The sequence below is a fragment of the Gallus gallus genome, chromosome 13 (assembly GCF_016699485.2).
Source record: "Gallus gallus isolate bGalGal1 chromosome 13, bGalGal1.mat.broiler.GRCg7b, whole genome shotgun sequence".
Classification (NCBI taxonomy): domain Eukaryota; kingdom Metazoa; phylum Chordata; class Aves; order Galliformes; family Phasianidae; genus Gallus; species Gallus gallus.
Genome location: NC_052544.1, coordinates 16,724,712 through 16,751,748, shown reverse-complemented (window position 1 = coordinate 16,751,748; position 27,037 = coordinate 16,724,712). Strand labels below are relative to the sequence as shown.

Genomic DNA, 27,037 nt, shown 5'->3' with positions numbered 1-27,037 from the left:
CCAGCAAGCGCTTTGTGAGTATGCAGGAGAAAAATCCTTTTTAGGGCTGGGGAATCACAGAGCTCCAGCATGTTCCACAGCGTCAGTGCTGGGGGAGCTGTCAGGTGGGCATCACTGCAGGGCCATGCTGATGCAGCGAGGGCTATCCGGTATAACAGACCCAGGGAGAGAGGTGCAGGGGAGCAGTTGACCAGGAAGGTGGAAGGGCTTCTCACTTCATAAAGAAAAGCCAGGGTTGCTGTGTGGCGTGGTGTCAGGTCTGTCACCCGTTGAGACTGCATGGGGGAGGAAGGCGGTGGTGGACCAAGATGGGACAACAGCAGAGGTGATGGAGAGGGAAGAGGGTAGAGGAGAAAGTGGCATAGAGTGGCTGATTCACCCTGACGCAGATGCAATTCAGATGCTTCGTGAATGTTGTGGAACTTAATGTTTGGGAATGTATTAAATTCTGAGATAAAATGTGCTTGAAATACAGAAATGCAGTGTGTCAAAAACAGGATGTTTCCAAATTCCCAATCTTTTATTTACATCTTTGCTCTTTGTTTTAATGATACAGAAAACACATGGTAGAGAAACTCAATATTTAAACCAGGAAGGATTCTTGCCCCAAAGACAGCTCTGAGTGCCTGCAATTCCTTGCAGCACACTCAGTGACACCACTTTGGCAGCTGTATGTGGGCTGGGAATTGCATCATGGTGCTAATGACAGAATAATAATGAAGTGTTTAACCTCCGACGTCCTTGAGCTTATGGGGAAGGGCCAATGAATAAAACAAGCCTGCCGTTCTGTGCAGAGAATATCACGCAACACATACTCGAGGTACAATCGAGAACCAGAATATCATTGAGTTTCCTCTTTTTTTTTCACTTTCATTTTCAAAGCGAGCCAAGCTGCCAGCACAGGGGTTGGGGCAATGACAGACTGGCGTCACCGGGCAGTCGGCATTGATCGGCATTGAGGGACACGCGCCTCGAGGCGCTGAGCGGCTCCGGCTGCTCCTTCGTGCAGCTGACCCCGCTGGGCTGTGGTCCTGGGACGCTGCCAGCAGCGAGCAGCCGTAGCAGCAGAGCTGCCTGAGGCATGCAAGGGGTGAGGGAGCTCCACAGCCCCACACAGGGTGTTCTGGGGGGTAACGCATGTATCAGTCCAAAATCTGAGCTGCCATTATGTTTGGGTCTGAAATTAAAAAGATTCTGTGGTCCTCCCCACTCTCCTTTATTTTCTCAGTGTTTTTCTTTTAAAAAATGAGACTTCAAATGTAAAAAATGTGAAAACACTGTCATAAGTACTGCTAAGAATTAAGCAGTGTTTAATCATGACTGAAAGACACAGCTTACTCTGAACTCTTGCAGTATGTATTCTTCAGTAAGGCTTTATCATTTCTTACCTGAAGAAGACTGTTGCAGTAGGGAGAGCAACTTCAAGATGGAAGAGCAAAGCAGGGGTACGGGTAACACCTCACTGGATTTTTTCCTACAATTTTTCAGTGTTTGACTTTTGAACGATAAGCATGATTTAAATTCAGGAGAGCTGAAAAGAGAATAAGCCAAAAAGTGCTGTTAAAGACACTGTCTGATTCTTCTAAAACAGATGTCAATTATTCTAAGAACAAAACATCTCAGAAATCCTTAGTCTTTTGAAGATACGGTTAACAAAACAACAAAAACATTAAAGTTTCATAGCCAGGTGAACAACTTTCTCTTGGGAACTTCACAGATAAACCCTTGCCTGGCAGATTAAACACCCTCCTCTTTTCTGTTATCTCTGTGCTAAGCAGAATGCTCACAAACTGCAGATCTGCCACTACACACTATCCGGGTGTAAATCCAGGGTTTTCAGACTTTGTTTACAGTGGCATATCTTGCAATTCATTAACAAAAGCTAATCAGGAAAATGCATATGGGCTTAAAATAAGCTCTAGCTGATATCTGTCACAGGCTATTCTTTGGTCTGCTGTAAATAGTCATTGCATGTCATCTAACGTATGGTTCATAGTGCTATTCTGGGATATTCAGATACAAATGGGCTTTGCAATCTCCTGAACGGAGGGTAGCTGCAGTATCGTGTTGCCGTGAACTCTCATATGAATCATACTGCATGCAATGCAGTTCTCAGAAAATCCTAGCTCTCTGTCCTATGAAAAGGTACTCTGGGACCATTTTCCCTAGTGCAGTTATCCCAAGAATTTGCAGTGAAATAGATGCTGACAAGATAATTTTCCCTTTTATAAGGATTTCCATAGTTTTCCTTCAAGCTTAACAGATAATTAGATTTCATGTGCTTACTAATTAAGCTATTGTGGGTATTGAAGTATCAGAGCTAGGTAACTGCCCACCAAACCTCAAGCAATCAACTGAAAATGTCCCAGAGAAGCATAACAGAAGCAAATAAGAAAAAAGACAAAAAATGGACACAAATAATAATGGAAAGTGGTGGGCATTATAGCAACAAACACCATGTAAGTCTAAGGAATACACAAGTCTTTCCTGAGGCAATTATTTGCTCCCAGATGTTGCCTGCTATGCAGATACCACAGTTGTATAATTAAGGCTAGGTCAGAGCTTTGCATATATTCCTAAATGCTAGAAATGCGTACATCAGGGCAGCTGTATTACAGTATTACAGATGGAGATTGACCTTATGCTGTAGAATGAACACAAGAGGCGGTGCAATCACTGCCCATCAATATACTGGAGATGGAAAATTACTAATTTAAAGAACAGCTGACAGTAGCAAATGGACAGACAGATCACTGGCAAATTTAACTCAGAAATTATGGGGATCTTGGATTAAGTGGAGCAATTAAGCTTTGGGAAACCTTCTACAGAGAGGTGCGAGGAAGAAAATGGCTTTAAAGATGACACATACAAAAGTGTAGATGGGATTCTGTGCAATGGTTCCCCAATAATTGGAACCTGCAGCACTCCCCAGCAGGGCACCTCCAGGAGCTTCCCAATCCCTGAGCATACAAAAACGTGACAGTCTGTGTGTGGGCTCTGCCATTCTGTCTTCTTCCATAGCTCCTGTGCTTGGGCTTCCCACAAAGCCAGGGCTTGGCCCCATGGGCTCCCCACTGACAGATGAAGGACAGTGGCTAGGCACAAGTTCAGCCCCTATTTCTCTATGAAGACCTTCAACAAGCTGAACTGAAAGTTCCCTAATTCATGTCTTGCCCAGGCACCGGCCCTTCCCTCCTTGCCATCCTGGCTCCCTCGCATGCTATGGCTTGCTGGCAGAGTTCCCAGGAAAGAAAAACATCTGAATTTGCTGTATATCAAACACATTCCAGTGATAGACTTAATGATGTAAGCTTCCACGAACTGCCCAGATTACGTCCCTGCTACGTCGACATGCTTCACGCTCCACTGGGAGACATTTTGGGTCTGTTGACACACAAAGATACTTCATGTTCACTGAAATGTGAGCTGAGGATCTAAAAATATGGCACCGTGCTATAGGCTGGAGCAGCCCCACTGCTCATGCTTACAGAGGTGCTGTGAGGACAAAACTTCCCCATAGCAATACTGCACCAGCCCTGCTGCTTCGGGGAAAGGGGTGAGCCCCAAGATCCACACAGAATGGATTGGCAGCATTAAAAAATAGAAAAGTGTATTGAAAATGGCAAGTGCCCAATATCCACTGTGTTACAGAATTTTCTAAATGGGAATACTGGCTTTTTCTGCTTTAAGTATTTTATCTGTAGCTAGCCAGTACTTCCTCCTGCTGATATCTACAGTTAAGATCAGAAATTAAGCTCATTTAAGAGCCTTGTAACAATAAAGTCTATTTTTAATTTTTCTTTCAATGGGAACTGTGGCTGGACTTCCATTTAGATGACAAAATTTTGGGACACGTTACTCCTTCCAATGCATTTCTACAGTAGCAGACCCAATGAAAACTAATTTGTTTTGAGGCTTGGTAGGTGTGATCTTCAATGCCATGAAAAGGCAGCTCAGTGTCTGCAACACAGATGCTTCAGCACCATCCCCAGCTTTTTCTCCTCTATAGAGAGGGGCACATTTTGGAAAGTAATTTCCCTGATGAGTGATACTGTGACTTTAAATAGCAACCCAGCGTGCAAAGGCAGAATTTATGGTCACAGTCAGTTCATTGAGCAGCAGGGAACTGTCCCACTTGCCAGGGAGCCGAGTGCCCTGCAATGACTCTGCACATTCGGTCTGGAGGGAGCTGGGTGTGTGAGTGGGTGCAGCGGTGGGTTCCCTCTGAGTGACAGGAATGACTCTGAAGCAGTGCTCCAAGGAGATGTCAGGCTCTGAAAGTCACAAGTACGCTTCCAAACTCCTAGAATCAAAGTGGATTGCTTTAGTAAGTAAAAGTAATCCAGTTTTCCTGTGTAAGGAAAAATCAATGAGCGTATGCTCATTGAGTATTCTGGCATATGACATCAGAAACCATGCTTTAATGGCAAACTTAGGGAACTGTAGTTTTGCTGCAGTAGCACTAGGAGAGATCCACAGCAGTGCCAGGAGCACCCAGTGTTGTTAAGCAGAGAGCAGATAGCATTCTCAGTGTGTAATATACTCCAAGATTTTAAGTGATACTGAAATAAAAAAAGGACCAGGAATTTATTATAAAGCATGGATTATTAAAAATAGATCAGTCCTAAAATAGGAAGTGCTTCTGTCTGACTTTTCCATTAAAAGTGAGACGCCAGACATCAAGGTTCCAGTACTGAGGCCAAACTACCACATTTATAGTATACCAGACATAATACTGACATTTTAGCTACTACTAACCTACTAAGAATCCATAACAGTTCATGCACTCGAATAAATGTAAAAGTATAATGGAATACGTACTTATTGCCCACTAATTGCCCCTGTGACGGGGCGCTTCAGAGTGAACAATCCCTAGCCAGCAGCAAAAAGTGTGTTTTCTTGAGGATTTTCGTAATGAGATTTAAGATATTTTAAAGCCGATCCCACGAGATAACAATGACTTTTGATAAGGCAAACAGATGAAGCTGCATTGCTTCCCTGCGCCCACTGTAAGGGCTGCTGTACTGGTGCCAGCAGGCAGGGCTGCTCACCGGGTGAGTGCTGTCAGAACGCTGCCGCCCTGCTGTCCTTCGGCCCCTCCTGTGCCACAGCCTGCGAGGAGCTGATGGGGGGCCGAAAATACCAGGGGCTGCTGGCATCGCTGGGGGACTTCGGGCCTCGGGCTCAGTGACGTGGAGGAAAGCATCTGCCTTTGGATTCCTACATCTGTCTGAACTGAGTCGGTCCGTGTGCGCAGTACCGGCAGTGCCTGCAGGGCTGGTGATGGGTCGCGGACTGCTGAGCCGCGGTTGCCCGCTGTGCCCGCAGCAGAAACAGGCCTTCCGGGCACTGGGAACTCACACCTTTTTGACAGTGCGGGGCAAATAAAAAAAGACCAGCTTAAAGTTACCGAGGCAGCGGATGCCTGCAGCACTCGAGGAGTGACGGTGGGTTCACTTATCCTTTCCTGAAACCCAGCCCTTTCTAGCGCTTCTTCGGAGCGTTCACGCTGTGACCACTATGTCCTCTCCCCACCTTGCGACGTACCTTCATGCTGATGTGAAGCTGCGCCAGGCGGCTGCGTCGGCTTATTCACCTGACCGAGTAAAGCTGAAGCTCCGCGAACGCGCCCTCACGATCAGCACCCGCCGCCTCCAACGGCACCACAGACGTCCCGCGCCTCCCGCCCAGCGCTGCCATGGCAACGGCGGAGCGACAGAGACAGGCCGAGCAGCGCACCTCCCTGCCGCAGGGCGCCCCCTCTGCCCGCCGGAGGGTTTCTTCTCTGTGGCGGCCGCTCCTCCTCCCCCAATGGGAAGCGGCGGCCCGGCATGCAGCGCGGCGCGTCTCACTTCCCGGCCGTGAAGATGGCGACTCCCATGCACCGCCTCATCGCTCGGAGACAGGCGTGAGTGCGGCGGGCGGCCGCGCTGAGCCGGGCTGGGAGGACGCTTCCCTGGGCGGACCGGGGCGGGGGAGGGGCGGGCCTGAGAGGAGCCGAGGAGCGGGAGGAGAGCGGCCGAGGCCCGGTGGTCCCCGCCTGTTGGGCGCTGCTCCGCCGTGCGAGGCGCAGGATGGCGGTGTGTGAGGAGCGCGGCCCGGGCTGAAGGCCGCGGGGTTCTGTGCGGGGTTCTGTGCGGGGTTCTGTGCGGGGTTCTGTGCGGGGTTCTGTGCGGGGTTCTGTGCGGGGAGCTGCCGGAGCTCGGAGGTTCCGTTGTGTTCCGTGCGTGCCGGGGCTTTGCGGGGACCTGAGAGAGCAGAACTGAGCTCGCACGCCGCTCTCGGTAAAAGCTTGTTTGCTCTGTCCAGCAGAGCTATTTCTCGTTGAATTTTAGAGGATTGCGGTGTCGGAAGGGTTAATGACATCATTGCTTTCCTTTTTGCCGCTCGCTGTAGAGCTGCCGGGCGGTGCCGCGTGTGTTCGCAGCTCCGCTCCGCTTCCAGCCGTCACATCGCCGCTTTCGGGCGGCTGCTGCGATAGGTTACGGCCGGGGGCGGGGGGTGCCCTGCTGTCCTGCGCTCGGAAATGGGTGCTGCTTTCAAGCAGTTCTCAGTCTTGATGGGGTCTGATTGCCAAACCCTGCGCTGAGGAGAACCCAACGCTTTGGTTTATTGATGCTGAGTAGGTAAATGCCTGCATTCCTCTCACATAGGATGTGTGCTGTGTGGGGGTTTTGTTTGCTGCCCTCTCCTTAGAACAATTTATGTGTGTGTTTTTTTACGGTGTTTGTTGTTATTGTTGTCCGGCCAAAGGAGTACTCCCCTTCCTTTGTCATTCTGTACCATAACTTATTTCCTATTTTCCACAGGAAAGTAACTGGGAGTTTCAAAGCACTTTTGCAATACTTGCTCTCCTAAGTTGTAAGAAGTCATTCCTTGATCTGTGTTCAATGATTACTTTAATCTCATGCTTTTCATTAACACTAAAATGTGTTGGTGTTGAGATGGTATTTATAGCCCTGTAGCTGCTGAGTCTTTTGATCTGTTTCCTGGTAATTACATTGCTTTCAGGGCTTGATCTTATTTTAGCTCGCCTAGGATTCTCTGCCCTAGTCACGTGAGCCTTATTAAAGCCCTAGAAATATGGAGTTGTGTTACTGTTGCTTTGAACTTCTCTTCCTGTGGAGGCAGGTCTGGGCTGGTTTGTGACACCATCTGTTGATGAAGCAGAGAAGGTCTCCTTGTTCTGCTTATGTGCAACTGTGGTGGCAGAGACAGAAGTCCCAGGCAAGACAAAGCTAACTGTTCTGCAGGCCTTGTTTTAGGTGTCCTGGCCTTGAAAAATGAGTAATTTGGTGCTGAAGCCATGATACAAGGGCAGAAATAAGGTACAGCAGTTCTCATAAAGTTCATCGCAGAGTTCACTGGTTCTAGAAGTAATTTGTGATATGGCCTTGAGTGAGTCATTTCAGTGCTCTGAGTGTCCCTATTTGTAAAGCAGGAGTATATCTGTGAGGAGATACAAAAGCAGCTGTTCTTAAAATAAATAAAACAGCTTCAGAATCATGAAGCAAGTGCTGAAATCTGAATACACAAATTTTTCTCAGTTTTGATCAAATTTGATAAAAATTAGATTATTAAATTAGAGATAAATTTGATCAAATTTAGAGATTGAGAATGCAGATTGAAATGCAGGCATAAAATGCTCACTTACAGTTCTGGTGTTTGGTTGATTTACACTGAAGAAAGTGAACAAGAATCTGATCGTTCTTGCAATCAACCTTCTGCCAGGCTTTAATAGATCTTAGGGAAATTCAGATAAGCTGCAGCTGGGAGTAGCTCTTTTACTTGCTCAGATCCTGAGTGCTTTGAGTGGATTTGGAAGTGCTTGGCAGTAGGGTGATCAGTGTGTGAAACTGAAGAGTGCAAGCTAGACTTCCAGAAGTGTGTACAAGCGAGAAAAGAAATTCAGGTGCAGTTGATCAGTGTACTGACAGCCAGTGTCATAGTTCAGCATTTGCTACTTTACCAGAAGAAGGCTTAAGCTGAAGCTCTGGAATAGAGGAAAAGCATCTTTCATCTTGCATAAATAGTTAGTATGAGAATAGTTTGGTAACTGCAATAGCATGTTTGCCAAAGTCCTGTGTGTATTTGGTGTTACTGTTCTTGTTCTGATTCAAGTTGTGTAAGCTAAAGCACCCATGGACATCAGTCTGCTATAACCGTAATGACACATACTGTGAAGACTCTGAATGCTAAAGAAAATGCATATTTTTTCAGTAGGTAGAACAGACAGACATGGGATCGGTCACTTAAGCAATTCTGCATTTTTGTAGGGAGGCAAACAAGCAGCACGTGAGATGTCAAAAATGTTTAGAGTTTGGACATTGGACGTATGAATGCACAGGGAAGAGAAAATACCTGCACAGACCTTCAAGGACGGCTCAATTAGCAAAAATTCTGAAAGAAAAAGAAAAGCAACTACTGCTGCAACAAAGGTAAGACTGGCAGAATGAGAATGTTCAGCTTATTAACGAAGAGGTAATTTGGTGTGAGAGTGGGAAACCTGGTGCCCCAGAGTGTTTTCTTTTGTCATTTCTTCTGGACACTGCAGTGCTTGTTTTAAAACCACTGTGTGTGCTGGGTGATGTACGTGCAGTCAGGTTCCACAAATGCATCTGAGGCAAAAAGTAAAGCATGCTAAGCTAAAGTTAAAGTAGTTGGAGACATTTTGTAGTGGAATGCTGATTCCTGAGTAGCTCCATTTCATATGTTCATGTACCAGTCCAAGCAGGTTTGTGTGGAGCTAAATATTTTTAGAAGCAGTTTTTTAACTTCTGCTTTTGCTGTTAGACTGTACTTACAGGTGGCAGAGGGTCCACTGTTACGTACATAAAGGTGCAAACAGATGAGTGTTAGATTATTGAGTGTTCTCAGCACTGTGTTCCTTGCAGTGTGAAGACCTCCCACTAAGTTGTGTATTGATCCTGAGAACCTGAAAACACACCTCCTGTCACTGCCTCCTGCAGCTCAGTGTTTTGACCATAGGTCATCAGTGCTACCAGGAAGTGAGTTACAGAAGGGCTCTGTTATCTGCTAAGAAGAGAATAGGTGGTGACCTCTGTCAGAGTGATCTGATTTGTCCTCATTGGCTGTTTCAGCTGAGACAGGAATGTAAATCAGAGTGCTGAAATACTGACTGAAGTGGGAGTCGTCTTGTGTTAAGAGTACTATAAAACGTTTGATTTTGAAATAAATTCTGATCCAGTGAGTAACTGTGAAGTAGTTCTAAACCTGTAGTAGTGTAGATAAGCACTCCTAGAGCCTAAGTGCTTAGGATCTAAAACTTGCTTCCTTTCGAGGCGTTTTGGATGACTACTGCCACTTTGAACTGAAACCAGAATGCTGTGGTTTTATTTATGGCTCTGCAAACGCAGTGTGGTGCCTCCGGGAAAACAAGCAAATGTAGTGGAGCAGCTTTGATCTGCAGGGGATCAACCACTCTCACTTGTGTAGTTTCATAGAGAAGCAAACTCCTGGATTTATGTGAGTGTTGAAGCGCTGGAGGGAGGCACAGAGCTGTACCACAGCAGCCTGGCTCAGTCACAGGCCTTCCTAAAGGTGCTTCAGAGTGTAACTGTGTACTCACAGTAGCTCTGGTACCTGGCTGCCTGTGGTAGGGTTCTACAGCCTTAATAATGGAAATGTTAATAATATGCAGAGATACAGGAGCGATTCAAACTTGGTTCAGAGTTTGGAGTTTAATGAATTATCCTCTTGCCTACAGGATTTTGTGAGGGTGTGGAAAACTCCTCTGTGTGATACTTGTGAGATTTTCATAATGGTTGTATGAAAATACAAATTTGCAAAATCTCGTTTTACCAGCGTGCAAATGGCACTGAGTACTTCTATTGAAATAGTGTAGAGTATGCTTAATGTTTTCCTGTTCTTACCCTTTTCTGGAGTCTTTCTCAACACATGCTGCTTTCTGATTTCTATTATTATTTAGCAGTACTAGCAGCTCTTCCAATTTATGTGCTTTCTGTTCTGTGTACTTAAGATGGCTTTCAGTAACAATTTCAGCTGAGGAAAAGGTATCCTGCTTCGTGAAAGAACATACAATCTCCTTATGTGTCAGAGGTGCATTAAGTACCTTGTAAATATGTGATGAGGAATGACTTTAATCAGTGTTCATTCCATGGTCAGTTACGTGCTGTGTTCTGACAGTTGATTGTGACAGGGTTGCAACTGGTAAACTTAACTGGAATATTTGAGGGGGGAAAAAAGAGAAATCCCAAATTGATGACCGGTAAAAATCTCTTAAGATAGTTTGTTTAAAAAAAACTTTGTTCTGTGGTATTTACTACTAAAACCTTCCGTGAGTGTATGAATACATGGGAATATGAAAGACAAATAGCTGGTGGGGTCAATATAGATTGTTCAGTGCCTTTTGTGCCTGTGAGAAATGTGATGAAAGCTACAGCCTAATTTCATCCTGTAATCCTTTGTTTCAATCAATGCAGTTATTGTGAAATGTGGGTGGGCAGGGCTTCTCTGTATGCTTATCTCCTCTGCTTTTCTTATCCCAAGTTATCTGTATAATACAAAGAAAAAAGAAAAGAATAAAGCATGCTTACCACAGAAAATTAGAGATGAATTGCTATTTTTTTTCTCTCCTGGATTTGTAGATAATTCTTCTAGTTTGAAAAATGACTGAAAATGCATACTGAATGAGTTTTGGGCAGCACAACTCTGCCACTGGGATACCAGTTTATTGATATTGACCTCAGCTCCACTGTGCTGCTAAATATTTACTTTTCCTATGCATTAACCAAAAGCGTTGTTTTTCCCCTCTAATTAGCACTGGAGAAAGTACTGCAGAAAGGAAGACCAAGAAAAAAAGGTATGTGGGTAATGATGGCAAGATGTGCAGTTATTTCAGTGTGTGATCTTGTACTTGGATGTTGCAGCAGGCAATTTGGGATGGGGTGTATATAGAAACTGAAAGGCAAAGTTGTGAATGCTGACTTTGATGCTACTGCTTTTAGCCTCTTTATACATGTTTGTGTAGCAGATATCTGGGAGAATTTCCACCCTTCCCTGTCCTAAAACTCTTAAACCTTTGTCTTCTGTTGGTTTTTGTTTCTTTTTTTTTCATACCGATTCTTCTGTCTCTTTGTGATGTTGCTTTAGTAGTTAGTAATCTTCCTGTTTCTGCCTCAAAGTTCATCAAGTAGTTAAATGTGCAGGAATAGCATACTTTTTCTAGTATGTACTTGTTCCACCTTTCTGTCTTGTTCTTCTTTTTGTTGTTTACATCCCCTTTTCTTAACAGCTGTCTCTCTGAAGCTTTGTTTAGATAATGAAATAAGTATCTTGAAAATAATAATAATAAAAAATCTGGGAGGTAAATATTCTGTTCCCATCCCCCCTCCCATTCTTCACTCCTGGAAATGAAATAGTAATTTGAGCCAAAAATTCTTAGGACATTCTTCCTCCTTTAAATCTGTAGTAATGCTGGCTCGGGAATCCACTTCAATCTCTATTAGCAGAACCCCTTCAGGAGCAGCTTGAGCCCTGGCTGTAGTCCTCCTGCTGAGCATTAGTTTTGGCACGTGGGGCATGTCTGTACGTTAATCACCTCATTGTCTCTTTGCATTTAGTAGACTGTCCTCTGTCTCTAAATCTGATCTAAAAACAATTTCAGGGGGCTTTTGAGAAAAAGCCTTTTGCTTTGTGTGTCAGTCGTTCAATAAGGCACAGCAGTTTTTAAAAACAAGCCTTTATATGAGGTTGTTGTTAGATCTGGCTTTCTTGGAATGCTTGATAGCAGAACTAAGACGCTGATCAGGATTACTGAAGGGCTCTTTATCAGTAGTGTCCATTTATTGTTGGAATTACCTGGAAATGGTGAGGTCATAAATCCAACTGATTTCTAAACAATGGAGTTCAGATTCCTTCCTTTCTCAGCTTTCTCGTGTGCTGCAGTCTTCTACTTGGCATTCTGTATTTCAGAGGATTTGGGCTGCCAGATTTAAAAAGAGTAGAAGAATTTGTGGTAGGAAGTTGTTCAGCTGTTTTTTTTTTTTTCCCCTAGAACTTCTGTTCTCTTCAAATTGGTATCCTGTTTTTATGCAAGTATGGAATCCAGCAGTACAAATTCCTTTTGAGATAATGTGGGATTTATGTCTCTTTATTGTGATCCAGGAAAAATTAAATGCAGAAAATTCAGCAAAGCATTACTGTTGAACATGCAGGCTCCAGATTTAAAAAAAAAAAAAAGCCAAAGGTTTGGGTTCTGGCAGAGAGCACAAACCTTTTACATAGTGTGTGTTTGTTTTGATATCAGCAGTAACCTGCAGGCTTAACCAGAAAAACAGGAACAGGCAAAGCTGCTGTTGTACAATGCTGTAACCTTAGGTGGTGCAGGGTTGGCTTCTGTGTGTATGTTGGCTTCATCATTCCTGTGTGGCATCCTTCATTTGTTAATTGAAAGCCTCCTTCACGGAGGGCTTTTTTTAATGAATCACGCACAACTCTACCTATCTAAAGAGTAAAATTGTCCTAATTCACTCATTCCTTCAGGTCACACAGCGCATAAACATGCAGGTAATTGTGCCCAACATTGCAGATCTGATTTAAGTAGCATGTTAAAATCACCAGGGGCTGTTAGATGATATAAATGGAGTTAGAAAGGATGAAGTCTGAGAAGAATGATAGCATGCATTACAAAATACAGCAGTTGTTCCATGTTTTGTGCGTGGAAACTCGTGAGTTTATTAACACTTGTGAGGTTGTTGTGAGGTGAATGAATGCTTATCTGCTGGAGAAATGTTGTGCTTTTCCAGTGGTGTACCCACAAATCTGGAATCTACCAATCATTAGCATCTAGGATGTCACATTACCTAATTAGGATAAGATAAAATAGGTGAATTTTACTCGATCCCATGACCATCTTCCTTCTGTAACTGTCAGCAGGCCACATATTGCATCATCTGCAAACAAGTATCTGCTTGCTGCTCTTCTCACAGATGTAGCTATTGCTTTTCTCAAGGTGGAAGTATGAAGTGTTACATCTTGTGTTTCTATGAGTAGGTTTCAGAGTATAAGCTGAATATTGAAGGTCTGAGATCTGCTTCTGTGAATTGTTTGGTGTGAAAGATGACTGGGGCAGGCGAGGATTAAAGTCACTGTTTGGGACATCCTTTGTCAGATTCTTACCCATATAAATGGGTCTGAAATTCAGTGAAGCTGTTTAGATAGAAACAATTTGCCAGGAAAATGCCAAATGCCAGTTTAAAATAGACCCTTTTCTCTCATTTTGTGACTAGTTTTACATCAGCAAAAAGTCTATATTTAACCAGACCTTACGGATTTTTTGATAAACAGACATTATATCTGCACAGAAGGAGAGAGATAACTGGTGGCAGATGTATTACAAAAACTTCAGAGGTTCATTTGTATTACGTTAAAGGCCTTGGTCTTGAGAACAGCTGTCTTACAGTAAGGGCTAGAAATGGAGGGAGAATAAATGAAGTTGCAGAGCATGCACAAATCCAATTTCCAGTGTTCCTAATGTCTTTATCCTGGACTGTTTCCACACCTTCTCTCCTACCCTGAAAACATAAGCACCGTGTAATTGCAGAAAGTTTGGCTCCTTTTGCCAGGAGTAATCTAAGAACAGTTTCCATTCAGCACAGTTCTAACATTTTGAAATCATTGATGATGGAAATTTCAATACTTAGATAGCCAAAATTTACTTGTTATTACAGTTCTAGGCATTCAGTCTTTGTTTCTGCCTGAAGCTTTAGCAGTACAGCACATTCATGCTTTTTATGCAACTTTGTTCTTGTGTTGAGGTAGGCCAATGAAGTCGCTAGTTGTTCCTATGAGCCTTGCCAACTTTCACACTTACCTTTTTCCCCTGTAGTCCTCCATTTGCTTTGATGTTGTATGGGACTACTTACTTCGCATGCATGGTGTCTTTCTGCTTTTGATCAAATAGCTAAAATTTGTTCTTTCAGAATAAAGGGGGGAGCTGGGAGGAGGATAAGGAGGGAGGGAAGATTCTTAAATTTTCAGGCCCAGAAATGTTCAGACCAATTAATTGATCTTTGGATTACAACAGAGCATAAAGAACACTGTGTCTGTAGCAGAGCTGTTCTTATCTGTGTATTTGTTTTCTTTCAGATCTAAAAGTGTAACAAGTTCCAGTAGCAGCAGCAGTGACAGTTCGGCTAGTGATTCCTCATCTGACAGTGATGATTCTTCTACCTCTTCTTCTTCTGATAGTGACAGTGATGAGAGCTCCTCTACGTCCTCATCTTCTCCATCCTCGAGTAGTACTTCCTCATCTTCAGAGTTTGAATCAGATTCCAGTTCCTCCAGCAGTAGCAGTAGCAGCACAGACAGTAGTTCTGATGATGAGCCACCAAAGAAAAAGAAGAAAAAATAATGTTTTACAGTGAAGAACTGTTCTTGAGTAAATTATAACATTCTTCAAAGAGGTTTTGAGCACGTGGTTGCCAAACAGCTTAACTGGTCAACATTTCTACTGCTAAAACTTTCTAAATGTTCTGTGTAGTTCATAGGACATGAAAGATATTAAATGGCACGTGAAACTTACTGAAAGAGTATTTTCGAGGTTTTATGGGAAATCTTACTTTTTTAGTTTAAAAGTCTATCATCAGATTTGTTTATATGAGCTAAGGCCCAGTAACCTGGATGTTTACATGCTGGAAAGCAAAATCTTTTTATTGCAGATCATGCTGTGCATCATATAAACTACTCTGTTCATGGCAACTTCACTTACATGTAGAAAATCCTCTAAACTATTAGAAGCAAAAGTTTCACGCTGCTGCCTGTAGCGCACTGTCATCGTTGAAATCAAATGCAGAGTGTTACACACAGAGGACCTTCCATCTCACTGTTAACAAATATATGCTGCTGAGCTTTTTTCTGGTGGCTTTTCCCAATGCTTCCAGGTTGAATCTTACTTGCAACATGAAACTTTCAATAGTGTTCATTTGTTAATGATAAATATACTACTTGTACTGTACAAAGGCTTCACCTGTTTCTGCAGTTCATGTATTTGTAGTACTTTTCTGAGAGAGTGTCTCTTGCAGCAATGTCTGTGTAAGAAAGAGGAGCAGTGCACAATGGAAGGATTGACTGATGCTGCATAGGAGTTCCATCTTTGTGCCTTTTTTTGTAAATCACATTTCCTATTGAAAGAAGGGCTTGAGTAGGTGTGTTTCAGAACTATTAGCTTTCAATATAGTAAAAATGGTAGTAACAAACAAAAACAGCACTATTTTTAGGAGAGAGGAAGGCTATTTTCACTGAATGTTCAGTGAGGAGAAGAGTTGTCTTTAAATGGAATTCCCAAAGGAGAGAGTTTCTCTTTTGATATTTTTGCAAAAAAAAAAAAAAAAGTTGTGTAATGCAAGACTACCAATCTGTGTTGTTGGGCACGTGGTGACTGGCATTATGGTCTGCAGTATGATCAGCCCATCATTTGTGGGAGTGCGGACATCTCTCTGAAAATCCAGAATGGGAGATGCAAATTGATGCAAAGGAAAATCCCAGGTATGCTGCAGAACAATTACTGCTGGTTACGGATTGAAACTTCTGTGTTCTTTTGGTGGATCTGAGCAGTTGGCATTTGTATTCTAATTTGTGATGTTGTCTCCTGGATTTCTTATTGTTGGAGTTCCCTTTTTTTGGGGGGAGGGGACATCACACGTGGAAGAATTCTTAAATATCTTGATTTAGGTAAAATACAGTAACTAAACTATTTTTTATATTTTTATGGAAAATGTAGTGTCTAGTATTACTTTTGAATAAACTGTGCTTATATTTAAATGTTTGAAAATATATATGTTGTGTGTTTTAGTCTGTAATCATTACTGTGTTTTACAGAACGCTGCAGACTTGTAAATAAAATTACCAGAAAATTGTTTGAAGTCCTCCTTAGTGAATGTACTATTTAATGGGAGAAGGTTAATAAATTATTAAACAGTGTTTTCTAAGTTTTGCTTTTGCTTAATGACAATGAAAAATGTAAGTGACACAGTAGTGAAGTGTGGAAGAGGTGGTGGTGGTGATAGGAGGAAGGCATTTGGAGAGTTGTATTCTTAGAGATGACCCTAATCTCAGCCCTGGGACAGCTTTGGCAAAGTGTGTGATGACTGAAGCAGGTTGTTGGAAGAATGCAGCCTTGACTTCCATTGTAGGGGCACAGCAGGAATGGAGGACTGCTGGAAGAGGGATAAGATGCCCATTTTCATGGAGACCATGTGCAGAGAATAAAGGCTTTCGTTTTGGGTGGCATTGAGGGGCTGAGCAGCAGTAGCAGCAGTGTGGATTTGAAGAGGGACTGTGATGAGGAACAGCAGCTACGTAGGGAGGGGACAGGGGATCAAGTCTGAATTATCTTTGCCACTCTATTAAGACCGTGTTGTATGTTTGTTTCTGTAATCTGTGATGCTGCTAGTATTTGTATAGGTGGTTCATCAGAAGTGTATTGATACTCCTCATTAACTCACTTCTGCCAAGAAATGAAAGTTGATGATTGTCAAACAGCTTGCTAAGTGCTAAAGCAAGTCATTAAGTTCAGGGATTTGGTCTCTTCCTCCTATTTACAGAGTCTGTAGCCAGCTAAATTGGGTCCATTCATAAAGGCAAAGGAAATCCTTGTGTATGTTAGGTTCTGTTAGCAGGAAGTATGAAAAGGTAATGTAATTACAGGTAGTATTAAGGAAACCTTAATTTCATTTCTAGTTGAGTTATGAGTGGGGAGACTGAGATGTATTACTGCTTTAACTGCATATCAAATGCTGCCTGCAGGTGTTAAAGTCCCAGACCAGCCATAATGCTCCCTACTCTCACTTTGGGTATTTACTTTTAAGTACAATGTTTTATTTTTGTGAATTTATGTTTGTATATCTTGTTTTACAGATTAAAACCCACCAGCATATGAAGAGCCTTCCTTACCAGTTCACCTTTCAACACACTGCATCCTGATACCTTGTCATAAGATGCTTCAATTCCAATTCTTTTTGACAGGTATTTCTTTAGTTACTGTCTTTCAGAGCTCTAGATTAAGTACAGAAAGGCATTAATTAAAAGCAAACAAAGCAACCCTCCCCCTTTTGTAGTTATTTACCAAGCATGTATATTTTTTCATGAGAGTTGTGTATCTTGGAACATGTTCAATTTAATCCTTCCTTTTTCAAGCAAAGCTGCCATCGCTAATTGAAGTGAAGCAATTGATGCAGTCTGGTAGAAAAACAGCCTCGGGAAAAGGCATTGCGTTTCAAGGAAAAACACTGCTGAGTGATAGGAGAGCAAAAGAAGGGGGGACAGCCTGATATTCAAGTGTAAAGCTATCGCATGGATTTGCTTTATACAGAAATCATTCCACGTACCTAAGCCCTGTGGATGTGATCTGCTTTATGAAGTTACATTTATCCAAGATGTGTCTCAAACCAGACACTGAGATGGGAGTACTGTCAGGCAGATCTTCACAGCCTGATTTTGTTCAAGATGTGTTAAAAAAAAAGAAGTGTGTGTGTGGGGAAAGGTGATAGGAATAATACACAGCATAACGCAGAATATCAGCTTGGCTTCTGAGAGGTGATACACCAAAATGTCACTGTCAGAATATAACTTTAAAAACATGATTGAGGCATAACAGGAATAAAGCATTTTGATTACTTTCTGCTCCTCTATTTATAGAGGCTTATAGAAGCTGCCTGTGCCCTCCCACCCCCATAAAGTAGGGAAGCTGTTTGCACCTAACTTTCAGACAGGGCAGAGTTCACCCTCATATCATCATACTTCGTAGTAACATTAGTAATATCTCGGTTTCATAACTGAGCTCACATGTAACTGCTAGTAACAATAGTTGATGTATTTCAGATGGCGCCAGGCTTAACCCTACTGGGCGTTTTTACAGCGTCTTTGCAGGAAGGTTCCCTGCAGTCAGTGTCAGAGACTCCATGTGGATGTGGTGCTGAGGGCCGGGATGCAGCAGAGGTGGTTGGTTAGGGTGGGATGGTCAGGTTGTGGTTGGACCCGATGATCTTTAAGGCCTTTTGCAACCTGAGCGATTCTATGATTCTATCCAAACGCTGGAGTTTAAATTACACTTGTGCAAAAATGTATTTATTTTTACAGTTCTGCTGCATTTTATTTGCACACTTCAAAGAAATGTATTTTTTTAGTATGGCCACAAAGTAGAACTGTGTTCCACTGCATTTCGGACCTGGTTTGTGGAAGGTTTTGCATGTTTATTTTTGTTTCACGTGGGAACTTTTACACAGTTTATTCTTGCAGGCTTTTCCACCATCACCGACTTTGGACACTCTCTTTTGGTAACAGCCGCTTAGAGTAACGCTGCCATCGTAACGGGACGTCGGCGTGTCAGAGCCCTTCCTGGGGCGAATCCACGTCCCGAGGTGCGTTACTGCAGGTCAGAGATGGGCCCGGCCGTGCCGCGCGGAGCCGCGGGGCTCCGTACCGCCGCGAGCCCGACGTGAGAGCCGCCCGTGGCCCCCCGTCACGGAGCGCTGAGCGAGGCTGGCGAGCATTCCTGCGCCCCGCGTCACGTTCCGCCTTACAAGAATCCGTTCTCGGGCTGAAATGCGCCCTTAAAGGAACGCGTTCCGGCCGGTAACGGTGAACGCGCACTCCGGAGCGGTGACGTGAAGCTGACGTGAGAACGTGCGGCGCCGCGCAGCTCCCGGCACGGCCCGGGGGGCGGCGCTGAGGGCGGGGCGGGCCGCGGCCTCGGAGTGACGTGGGAGTGAAACGAGTCCCGTAAGCGGGACTTCAGCCCGGCTCCTGGGTGCGGTGCGGCCCGGCGCGTGACGTCACGTGACGCGACGTGACACGGTGTGACGTAACGCCGCCCGGCGTGGTCACGTGCCCGCGGAGTTCCCCCCTCCCAACCGTCGGCGGGTCACGTGAGCGGCGCGGGGCTGCGGCGGCGCGGGGGCTGCCGGGAAGCGCGAGTGCCCGGCTGCGGGAGGAGCCGCGGCCCGGCAGGACGGGCGCAGGGCGGGCGGCAGCCGGAGCCGGGCCCAGGGCCGCCCAGGCCGACGTCGCCAGCCCACCCCGACCTCGTCTCGCCGCCAGCCCGGCCCCGGACCCCGCGATGGAGCGGCGGGAGCCCTGGGGAGCCGCCGTCGCCTCCCGCCTGTGAGCCGCTCCTCCCGCCCCGGGCCTCGTCCCGCGCCGGCGGCCGGGCCCGTCCCTCGGCCTCCGCTCCCTCGGGGCTCTTCGCACCCCTCCTCCTCCTCCTCTCCGCCCGGCGGGCCGGTGGCGGCAGCCAGGAAATGGTCCAGGCCTAGCGGAGCGGCGAACGGAGGTGAGACGCGGCCGGGGGTGGGGACGCGCCGGGCCGGGCAGCGCCTCCCGCAGGGATCGGAGCCCCGGCGGGGCGGGCCGGGATCCCGGCAGCGGCCCAACGCCCCGGGCGGCCCCTGCCCGGCGCTGCCCTCCTCACGGCTCCGCCGCCCCCATTTGTGCCCGCCGCGGGCAGCCCCGGCCCCTCCGGCACGGGGCGAGCGGGCACCGCGGGGCTGCGCCGGCGATCCCCGGCCCTTCGGGGAGCGAAACCCCGTGGGCCGTCGCTAAAATGTCCGCTCGGGATGCTGCTGGGTGCTCCCGGTGCCAATGGGGCCGGGCAGGCTCCTCTCCGGGCCGCGGGGTTTAATCCTTTTTCTGATTCGACGTCAGGGCTTTGTTCCTTCCCCTTCGCTCCCTGTTTTCGGCACTGAGCGGTTCCGGGGAAGGGGCAGGGCCGGGGGCTCTGTGTGCCGCTCTGTGTGCCGCTGCGGTCGTGGCAGATCGCTTGGCGTAGGGCTGCCACAGGTCGGAATGGGCTGCGGGTCGTTGGTGTGCCGCACATCCTCCCGGTATAGCTGTTACGTAAAGCATCACCCGCGACGAGGATCGCATTATGCTCTGTAATCGGGAGAGCTGTCACCTAACATTCCTGAACCCGGGTTGACGAGGTGGTTTTTTTTCAGCCAACGCTGCTGGGTGCTGGGCTGCGGGGCTCGGTGCTCTCAGTTGCTGACTGTTCTGTTTGCATCTTTAAATGGAAAAGTGGTAAACTTCATAACTTCCTAAAGTTATCTGAGTGCTCACACCCGTGCCTCAAGCTTGCTCTGGAATGCTGATACCCCAATGAGAGCGGTACCTCCTGTGGGCCCCTCTCACAGCCCATCTCCAGCGCACTGCTGTGTGATCATTTCCTTGCGAAGGCGCTGACGGAGCTGTGTTCCCACTGATGTCAGTCAGCCCTCCCACTTGCCTCCTGCAAGCAGAGCAGGCACTTACTCAGCACTGACACTCTTGGAAATTAACTTGTTCTCCTCGAGTGTCTGCCTTTATTTTCACACTCTGCCGACTCCCTTCTCGTTACTGAACTTCTCAGAAGTGCTTCTCCAGCTCCTTACGTTTCTTTAAAACTTCTGAACGCTTCTGTGTAAGGGAGTGCTGTGCAGCCTGAGGCGTTATTGTGAAATAGGGTCCAGTCCAGCGATGGAAGGAGTGGCATTCAGTATCTCCTCTAATGAGGGAACCACCATTAGAATCACAGTGCTGCTGTTGTGTCCTGTGCCGCAGCGAGGTGTGCGATGTACGGCCTTAGTCACGTCAGTGCTGTGTGTGGGAATGGTACGTGAGTTGTACAGCAGCTCGTGATGGTGACTGTGGAGTTCTTGCTGCCAGTAACAGGAAGGGAAACTTTCCCATTGAGCATCGTGAATATTTTGGCTTTCTTAATGCATCGATATTATCTTTTATGATTTCCCAACTGCACTGTATTTGTTCTACAGCGTTGTACAAGAGCAAGTTCTCCTCTGCTGAATGCTGTTCTAAGTCATGAAGGAACACAGTAAAGTTCAGCTCTAGCTTCAAAAACGGATTAAAGTCCCTGATATTTTCTGTAAGCATCTTCCCAGTTCTCAGTTATTGCTTTTCTCAAACACTGTGAGAGGGAAATGGAGCACCTGGGGTTGGTTTTCTTCATCGGTTTTGTCCAGGGAGCCACACAGCAACCAAAAAAAAAGCTCATATTTGTGTGTTTTGCATTCTTCCCAGTTATAATGGTGTGAACCTGATAAAACTTTAGTGAAATATTTCTTGGTTGTCTTTTTAGTGATATGGAATGTGTTTTTCCCAGGTTATAACCCAACTATTTAAAGAAAGGATGCCACTTTTTTTTTTTTTTTTTAATCTGCAAACACCATAGAGTTTGCATTGTTCAGGTTTTGTAAATAAATACTTTCAGCAGAAGTTTGTCCCGACCTCACAGTTGGTAGATAATAAGTTGGCAAGCACACTTCAGTTCCTCCTTCCTTTTCAAGCTCCCAGCTGCTGCCAAGGCTGCTCTGTTGCACTTTGTTTTCCACAGTGGTCATTCCTGGATGTCGGATGCGAATGAAGACACACAGCTTGTGTGTTCCTTGCTGAGAGGGCAGTGCGCTGTGTCTGTTGAAGCAGGCAGGACTCTGATCAGGTGGTGGGTGGGGAAGCCCAATGCTGTCTGTGCTTGTGAGAGTGGCCATAACTGCTCATCACTGCTTCAATGCCTCTGTTCTTTTCCCTCGTGCTCATTCTCTCATTTGGAGAGTTCGTTGTAGCTGTTACTATTCTTTTTCTTTGCTCTAGATCACCAGAAGGCTGTATTGAGGGCAAAAACAGCAGTAAGTGATATCCTCGTTTGAGGCTGAACATTGAGTGCTGAGAGGTGAAATGGGTGGCTGTCCTGCAGGCAGATTTGTCCTTGTTAGGAAGTGGGGGAAGAGCACTAGGATCTTCCAGGAGGCCACGTTAATCAGCAGTAATGTGTTTGCAGAGCTGGGAGAAAGTGACACAGCATCGTGTGTGGGGTCTGAGGGCGTCAGGATAGATTTGAGATTTCAGTGACTGTGAGGTTTGTTCTCTGCTGCAGTAATTGCTGTCGGCCGTGTAATTTCAGACTGTTACACGTGTGTGCTGTGTTCTATGGGCAGACTTCTCTGCTGTTACTATGAGCTCACAGTTACCTTCAGATGGGGGCTGAGAAGTAACGAAACCCGGCTGTGCTGCCTCCCTGCTTGTTTGTTTTCAGTGTGTCTCTTGGAGTTGTGTCATGGGACAGCTGATGTTGGTGCCGGCGTCTCTAAAGCAGAAAACCTCCAAGTTGTGAGGAGATGGAGAGGCCACAGCATGAAGGGTCTGAAAACGAGTCAGAAAACTTGAAGTTTGTGCTTTGGCAGAGCAGCGTTAGACGTGTATAAAATGTATTGCTAGCTGTATTGACATAAGAAAATAAGGAACTGAATTGATGGAACTGCAAAAGCAAAGACGAAATAACTTAATGTAGCAATTACTCTTCTCTTGCAGGGTTGTTCCTTCTCTGCAGTTACTCAGGACTGACAGGATGACTTTTACCTTGTGAAACGTTGGGGCTTCTGTCGCAGCTCAGGAAATATAACTGCAGAGGCTCCGGCTCCTTCCTGTCATAAAGCTTTTCTCCTGAGTTTAGTCAGCCAATGTTTTTAAAGCAGTACTGTTCTGACGCTTCATTTTTTTTTTCCTCTGGAGATCCAGGTGGATTTTCTCTGGCTGCAGTTACTCTGTAACTGGAGGTACACAGCCCTGCTGCGGGGTTTCTCACCTCTGGCCGTGTGGCGGTGCTGGGGAGGGGCGGGCGGTGGCTGTGACCCCGCGGAGGTGCCTCGCAGTGCAGTGCTGTGTGAGCAGGGCTCACTTCCTCGCCTGGTGTCGTGCCAGCTTCGTACGTGCAGTCCTCAATCCCATTTTCCCATGTAGCTGCAGCATTGTTTGCGTCATGCGCTCGTGTCTCCTTTGGTGTCTGCCATCTCCCCAGGCTCTCCAGTTCTTACTGCTTTCCAGGTTTCTTTCTCCAGCTTTGTTTCAAACCTCCTTTTTTCCCTATTGTGGTGAGCTGTATTTGCTTCCCAAGTGCATTGGCTTGTAGCTCTTCAAGTTGTCGTGTCTCTTGTTCTTACTTGATTTGTTAATTATTCCTGCTGACGAATGTGAAACCCAGTTTATTAATAGCACCAGGTACCAACAGGAGAAAAAAAAAAACTCTTGTGTGCTCGTACTGTACAGACACAGAATAGGAGAAGTTCTTGCCCTGAAGTCTTGAACTAATTTTCTTCTGTTAGCAGCTCATTACTAACGTTGGCCTGCACTTGGTCCTGGTGAGGTGTGGTAGCAGCCCCAGCCCTGCCTGGCCGAACAGCTCACAAACCCCATTTATTGATCTCTTTTTATCGAGTTAATCTTCCTTTCTATTTATGATTACTGATAGTAAGCAATTATTGTTAACTCAAACATGTTAGCTGTCCAAGTTTTAGAACTAAACAAATTGACAGTGTATTTTTACTAATGTTATTATCCTGTAGTGATTGTGTTTTTCAGTACAGACTTATTCTAGAGCTCTCACTGCTGATAATTCTACTCCTCTGCAACCCAGAGCAGTCTCTTGCTATGTAGTTCCTTACAATTACAGGGCAGAATAAAGACTACCCGTAGCAGCCAGCCAGCTGGCATAATGCTGCAGCTCTCTCAAAGCTGGTACTGTGGTTATTTTCATGTAAGAGACCAATGTTTCCCTCCTTATCTGCCATTTCTAAAGGTGGCTTTAAGGTGTGAATCCTTTGGGCCGGACTTGAAACTGTCCTCAGCTGCCAAGTTTGGTGGCTTTATAGTGGAGGAGCAGAAGGGAATTGTGTGTGCCTCTTCAGAGTGAATTTCTTGTGGCTGGGAGATGTTGGAGCACCTGCATTAAACCACAGTGAATTCCAAACTCAGTGCATTTAAAGCTTTTTCTGTATGTGGTGTTAAAATGAGGAGGCATCCAGGTTCTGGTACTCCATAACTTTGTAGTCTTCAGGAGACAAAGGTGGATGCCTGGTGTAATTGGATTGGATTAAACATTGCTTGATGTTGTTTGCCACGCAGGTGGGGGTGGGCATTGCTGACCTCCCCTACAGGTGATGCTGTGTTTAACTTCATTAAAGCACCACCTGCTTCTTTTCCAGAGCGTGGCCTCTTCAGGCAGTCATTGTTGGGGCAGCTCTGGGATTTTCCTAAGTTGATACAATGCAACAATGGAGACTTGAGTTCTCTTTCTTGGTGTCTTGTGGCTTCTTTTTTGCTATGCTGTATCTGCATTTGTTAACTATTAGCTACACATACAGCGCTGTTTTATACCTCTCACAATTAGGACTTGGCCAGCAGTGATATCAGAGGCTTCTGTCTCCCAGCCTCACTGCTTCCACCCTGACCTGACTGGGCTTCTCCATCCCCCGCCCCATCCAACCCCCCATGGCAGCTCCTGCCTCAGCCACCTGGCTGTGCCTCCACGTTTCCCCTCTTTGGGTCTTTAGGAGAGTGTTGGCACAGGATTGTGTGCAGTGCAGCATTGTGCTGCTCTTCTGATTCCTGCCTGAATTACCTTTTCAAAATGAACCTTTGCAATTTTTAAGAGAAATTGAAAATATATTTAATTATTAGAACCAAATGCTGAGAATGCAGTGTGTCTAACCAGTGACCAGTTATAAAGTGCTCTTCAGACAGGAAGAATTGTATAAGCTTGTCCTTAGCTCAGCTTGTAAGATTTCAGCGAGGTGAAGTGGGCTGTGCTCCCTACGAGGTACTTGTCTTAACAGCTTTGCTTCCCAAATGCCCTGAATTCTCACGCTGCTGAACACCGACTCTCTCCCACCATCTCACCGTGGTACTACAGGTACATAGGAATCTTTTCAAGAGCTGAACTGTGACAAAACTGCAATGTGAATAATAGGAGTGTGTTTCAAGTGCAGAGGCCACGGGTATGAGAACGGAGGAGCCGTTCTGCTGCCCTTCCAGCATGCATCCCGGGGTGGCAGGCACCTACCCGCAGGCAGGCACACGCTCCCAGATAAGCGCACAGCCACCCCGAAGCCATGTAAGGCAATGTGAGCATAACTGGTCCTCCAGCAGCAGAAATCTGGAGACGAGCTCTGACAGCGTTATTTACTGCAGCTGACATTTATAGTGGGTGCTGCTCTGTTGCTGTAGGGCTGCATGGAGCCGTCAGATGCAGCGTGCCCTTTTCCTTGCCTTGCTGAGGTTCTGCTGCAGGCAGCCTATGTGAAATGACTGCTGCAGATGACCAATGTAAATATTAAATATTTTTATATGAATTATGCTTCAGAATACTAAATGTGTACTTCCATGCATGTCACTAGCTGTTGTAATGTTACTATAAGCTCAGTAGCTGATAAAAATTATGCACTTTTGTATGTTCACATGCATAGCCTTATTTCTGCGTTTAATTTAATTTCCTGAAGTCGTTAAAAAGATTTTGTTGATGGAAGTGCTTAACTGCTTTTAATCAGACTTTGATGTGCACAAATCATTAAAGCAAGTTGGATGAGCAGATAAGAGTCCACAGTTCTCTTTGTATAGTTTGGCTGCAGAGCAACTAATAGAGTATTTTCCTGTATGGGAGGGTAGAATGAAATCCAGAAAAGCCACATCAAAATGGTTTTGTGTAACATTACGTCTTTGTGGGCAGAGGAATACAAACCATAGTTTTCTGACAAAATCTGAAGATCTCATTACCAGTTTTCCATTGCTATTAACATAAACATTTCCTTATTCAAAGATAATTAAAAAATTGCTTGGTCAAAGTCCAAATGTGAAAAATTGAGCCTGTAAGTTGAAAGTTTTGGAAAAAAAGGAGTAAAAATGCATTAAAGGAGTGTGAAAGGAGGAGTGCTTGGTGAAGTCAGTGTAGCAGGTGGGACTGTTTTGGCATGAGTGAGAACAGTAGCTTTAGTGCAAGCTGCTGTGATTGGAAAATGTTTGATTTTATACAGATACAGTTGTTCTATTTGCCTAACTTTGGGGGCCTTCAGGCATAAAGATTGGACAAGGTGAGATACAATGGGCATGATATTTTTACTATCTTACATCTCTTTTTGATGTGCTGGGTGGTCCCATATGGCAGAGAGCTTGCTGATAGGTTTGTTTGTTTGGAGCAGGTTTTGTTTGCGTGTTTGGCTGTGTGGGTGCTGCTGATGTTTGCTGTTTTGTTTCGTTTTCTGTTTGCTGCTTTTTGAGACTGACACTGAGCCTCCCAGCGCAGCGGTGGTTGATGTGCCGGTGATGGGATGGTGCATAGCTGCTCTGGGCTGCGTTGGCTGTAGGTGTGAGGCAGTGGGGCTGCTGCTCCTGTTCAGCATTGCTTCCGAGTGCCCGGTGAAGTTTTGGAAGCACTGCGATTCCATTTGTTCTGACGGTGCAGATGGGATGGGTTGGCATTGTGAACGTGGTGATCTCCACTGGTGAAAGTGATGGTGTACGTGGCCTGTAGAAGGTGGAGTGAAAGGTTTCCTCCTGGATTAGTTCTGCTGAAATATCTGTACCAATTAAGTTTAATGAGGAAGAAATACAAGTGAGGAGTTTGTGCTGTGACGCATTCTTAGTCAATAATTAGCAGAAATGCTTTTTGCTGGGAGTTCAAGCAGTCTTCAGCTTAAGTTTGTTAACTGCTAATAAGCTCCTAGAGAAAGACTTTTCTTGCTTCCTTTACCTCTCATTTCTGGTTCCTGTAATTGTTTTTGTGATTGTAAGGAAAAGGTCCCATATTCTCTTACAGCCACATGAAGCAGGAGCCACACTGAGCCGACGTGTACTGATGTTCCCTGGCGTCATTTCCTGCAGCTGATCAGCCCTGGGCACACCCCGTTGTGCTGGGTTGGAGCCGAGGGCTGCGGGCACCCAGCAGCACGTGTTCCTTCAGAAGAGCAGTAGGGTGCTGCTGGGGATGGTTTACTGGCAAACTAAAGGTGGGCAAAAATGAGTACGTTTTCATCTTGGTTTCTGTTTGGGAGAACTACAACGTTTGAATCTCATTGGTTGGTGCAATGGGGTGATTTCTTGCTAAGTACAAACACAGAGCACACAATCTGTTTTAACCCAGTGTGCAGCTCGATATTTTTTAAATTATTATGTGTAAGAAAGCCATGAATCATACATTCAGAAATTGCTCTTTGCTTGTACCGTGCTGATTTTGAAC

At 45.4% G+C, this 27,037-nt stretch overlaps 2 protein-coding genes and 1 long non-coding RNA gene across 10 annotated transcripts in view; 2 read left to right on the top strand and 1 right to left on the bottom strand.

The window, feature by feature from the left end:
• Positions 1-501: 501 nt before the first annotated feature.
• LOC121106694 lies at positions 502-5,771 on the bottom strand. Of its 2 annotated transcripts, none has more exons than XR_005839493.2 (2): positions 5,548-5,771; positions 502-4,303 (listed from the first exon to the last, which is right to left on the bottom strand). It is a non-coding gene; the product is annotated as an uncharacterized LOC121106694 (long non-coding RNA). The 2 variants fall into 2 exon arrangements; XR_005839492.2 differs by having other exon boundaries at positions 502-1,531.
• Positions 5,772-5,850: 79 nt separating this feature from the next.
• On the top strand, positions 5,851-15,963 carry ZCCHC10 (zinc finger CCHC-type containing 10). Its single transcript, XM_414654.8, has 4 exons — positions 5,851-5,908; positions 8,277-8,438; positions 10,802-10,843; positions 14,131-15,963. The coding sequence occupies exons 1-4, from the start codon at positions 5,868-5,870 to the stop codon at positions 14,393-14,395; spliced, it is 510 nt and encodes a 169-aa protein (XP_414654.5). The 5' UTR covers positions 5,851-5,867; the 3' UTR covers positions 14,396-15,963.
• A 2,989-nt stretch (positions 15,964-18,952) lies between these two features.
• AFF4 (AF4/FMR2 family member 4) overlaps positions 18,953-27,037 on the top strand; it is a 49,682-nt gene continuing 41,597 nt past the window's right edge. For 5 of the 7 annotated variants that reach the window (XM_004945033.5, XM_015294064.4, XM_004945032.5 and 2 more), the window contains exon 1: positions 18,953-19,312. The gene's annotated coding sequence lies outside the window, so the exon portion shown is untranslated. Of the gene's footprint in view, positions 19,313-26,617; positions 26,808-27,037 lie in introns of all 7 variants that reach the window. The other 2 variants (XM_046900415.1, XM_046900416.1) reach the window with 1 other exon arrangement.

Coding starts and splice junctions, on each gene's coding strand:
- ZCCHC10 (XM_414654.8), top strand. CDS start 5,868: ATGGCGACTCCCATGCACCGCCTCATCGCTCGGAGACAGGC. Junction 5,909..8,276: donor CTCATCGCTCGGAGACAGGC/GTGAGTGCGGCG, acceptor GCATTTTTGTAG/GGAGGCAAACAAGCAGCACG. Junction 10,844..14,130: donor AGGAAGACCAAGAAAAAAAG/GTATGTGGGTAA, acceptor GTTTTCTTTCAG/ATCTAAAAGTGTAACAAGTT.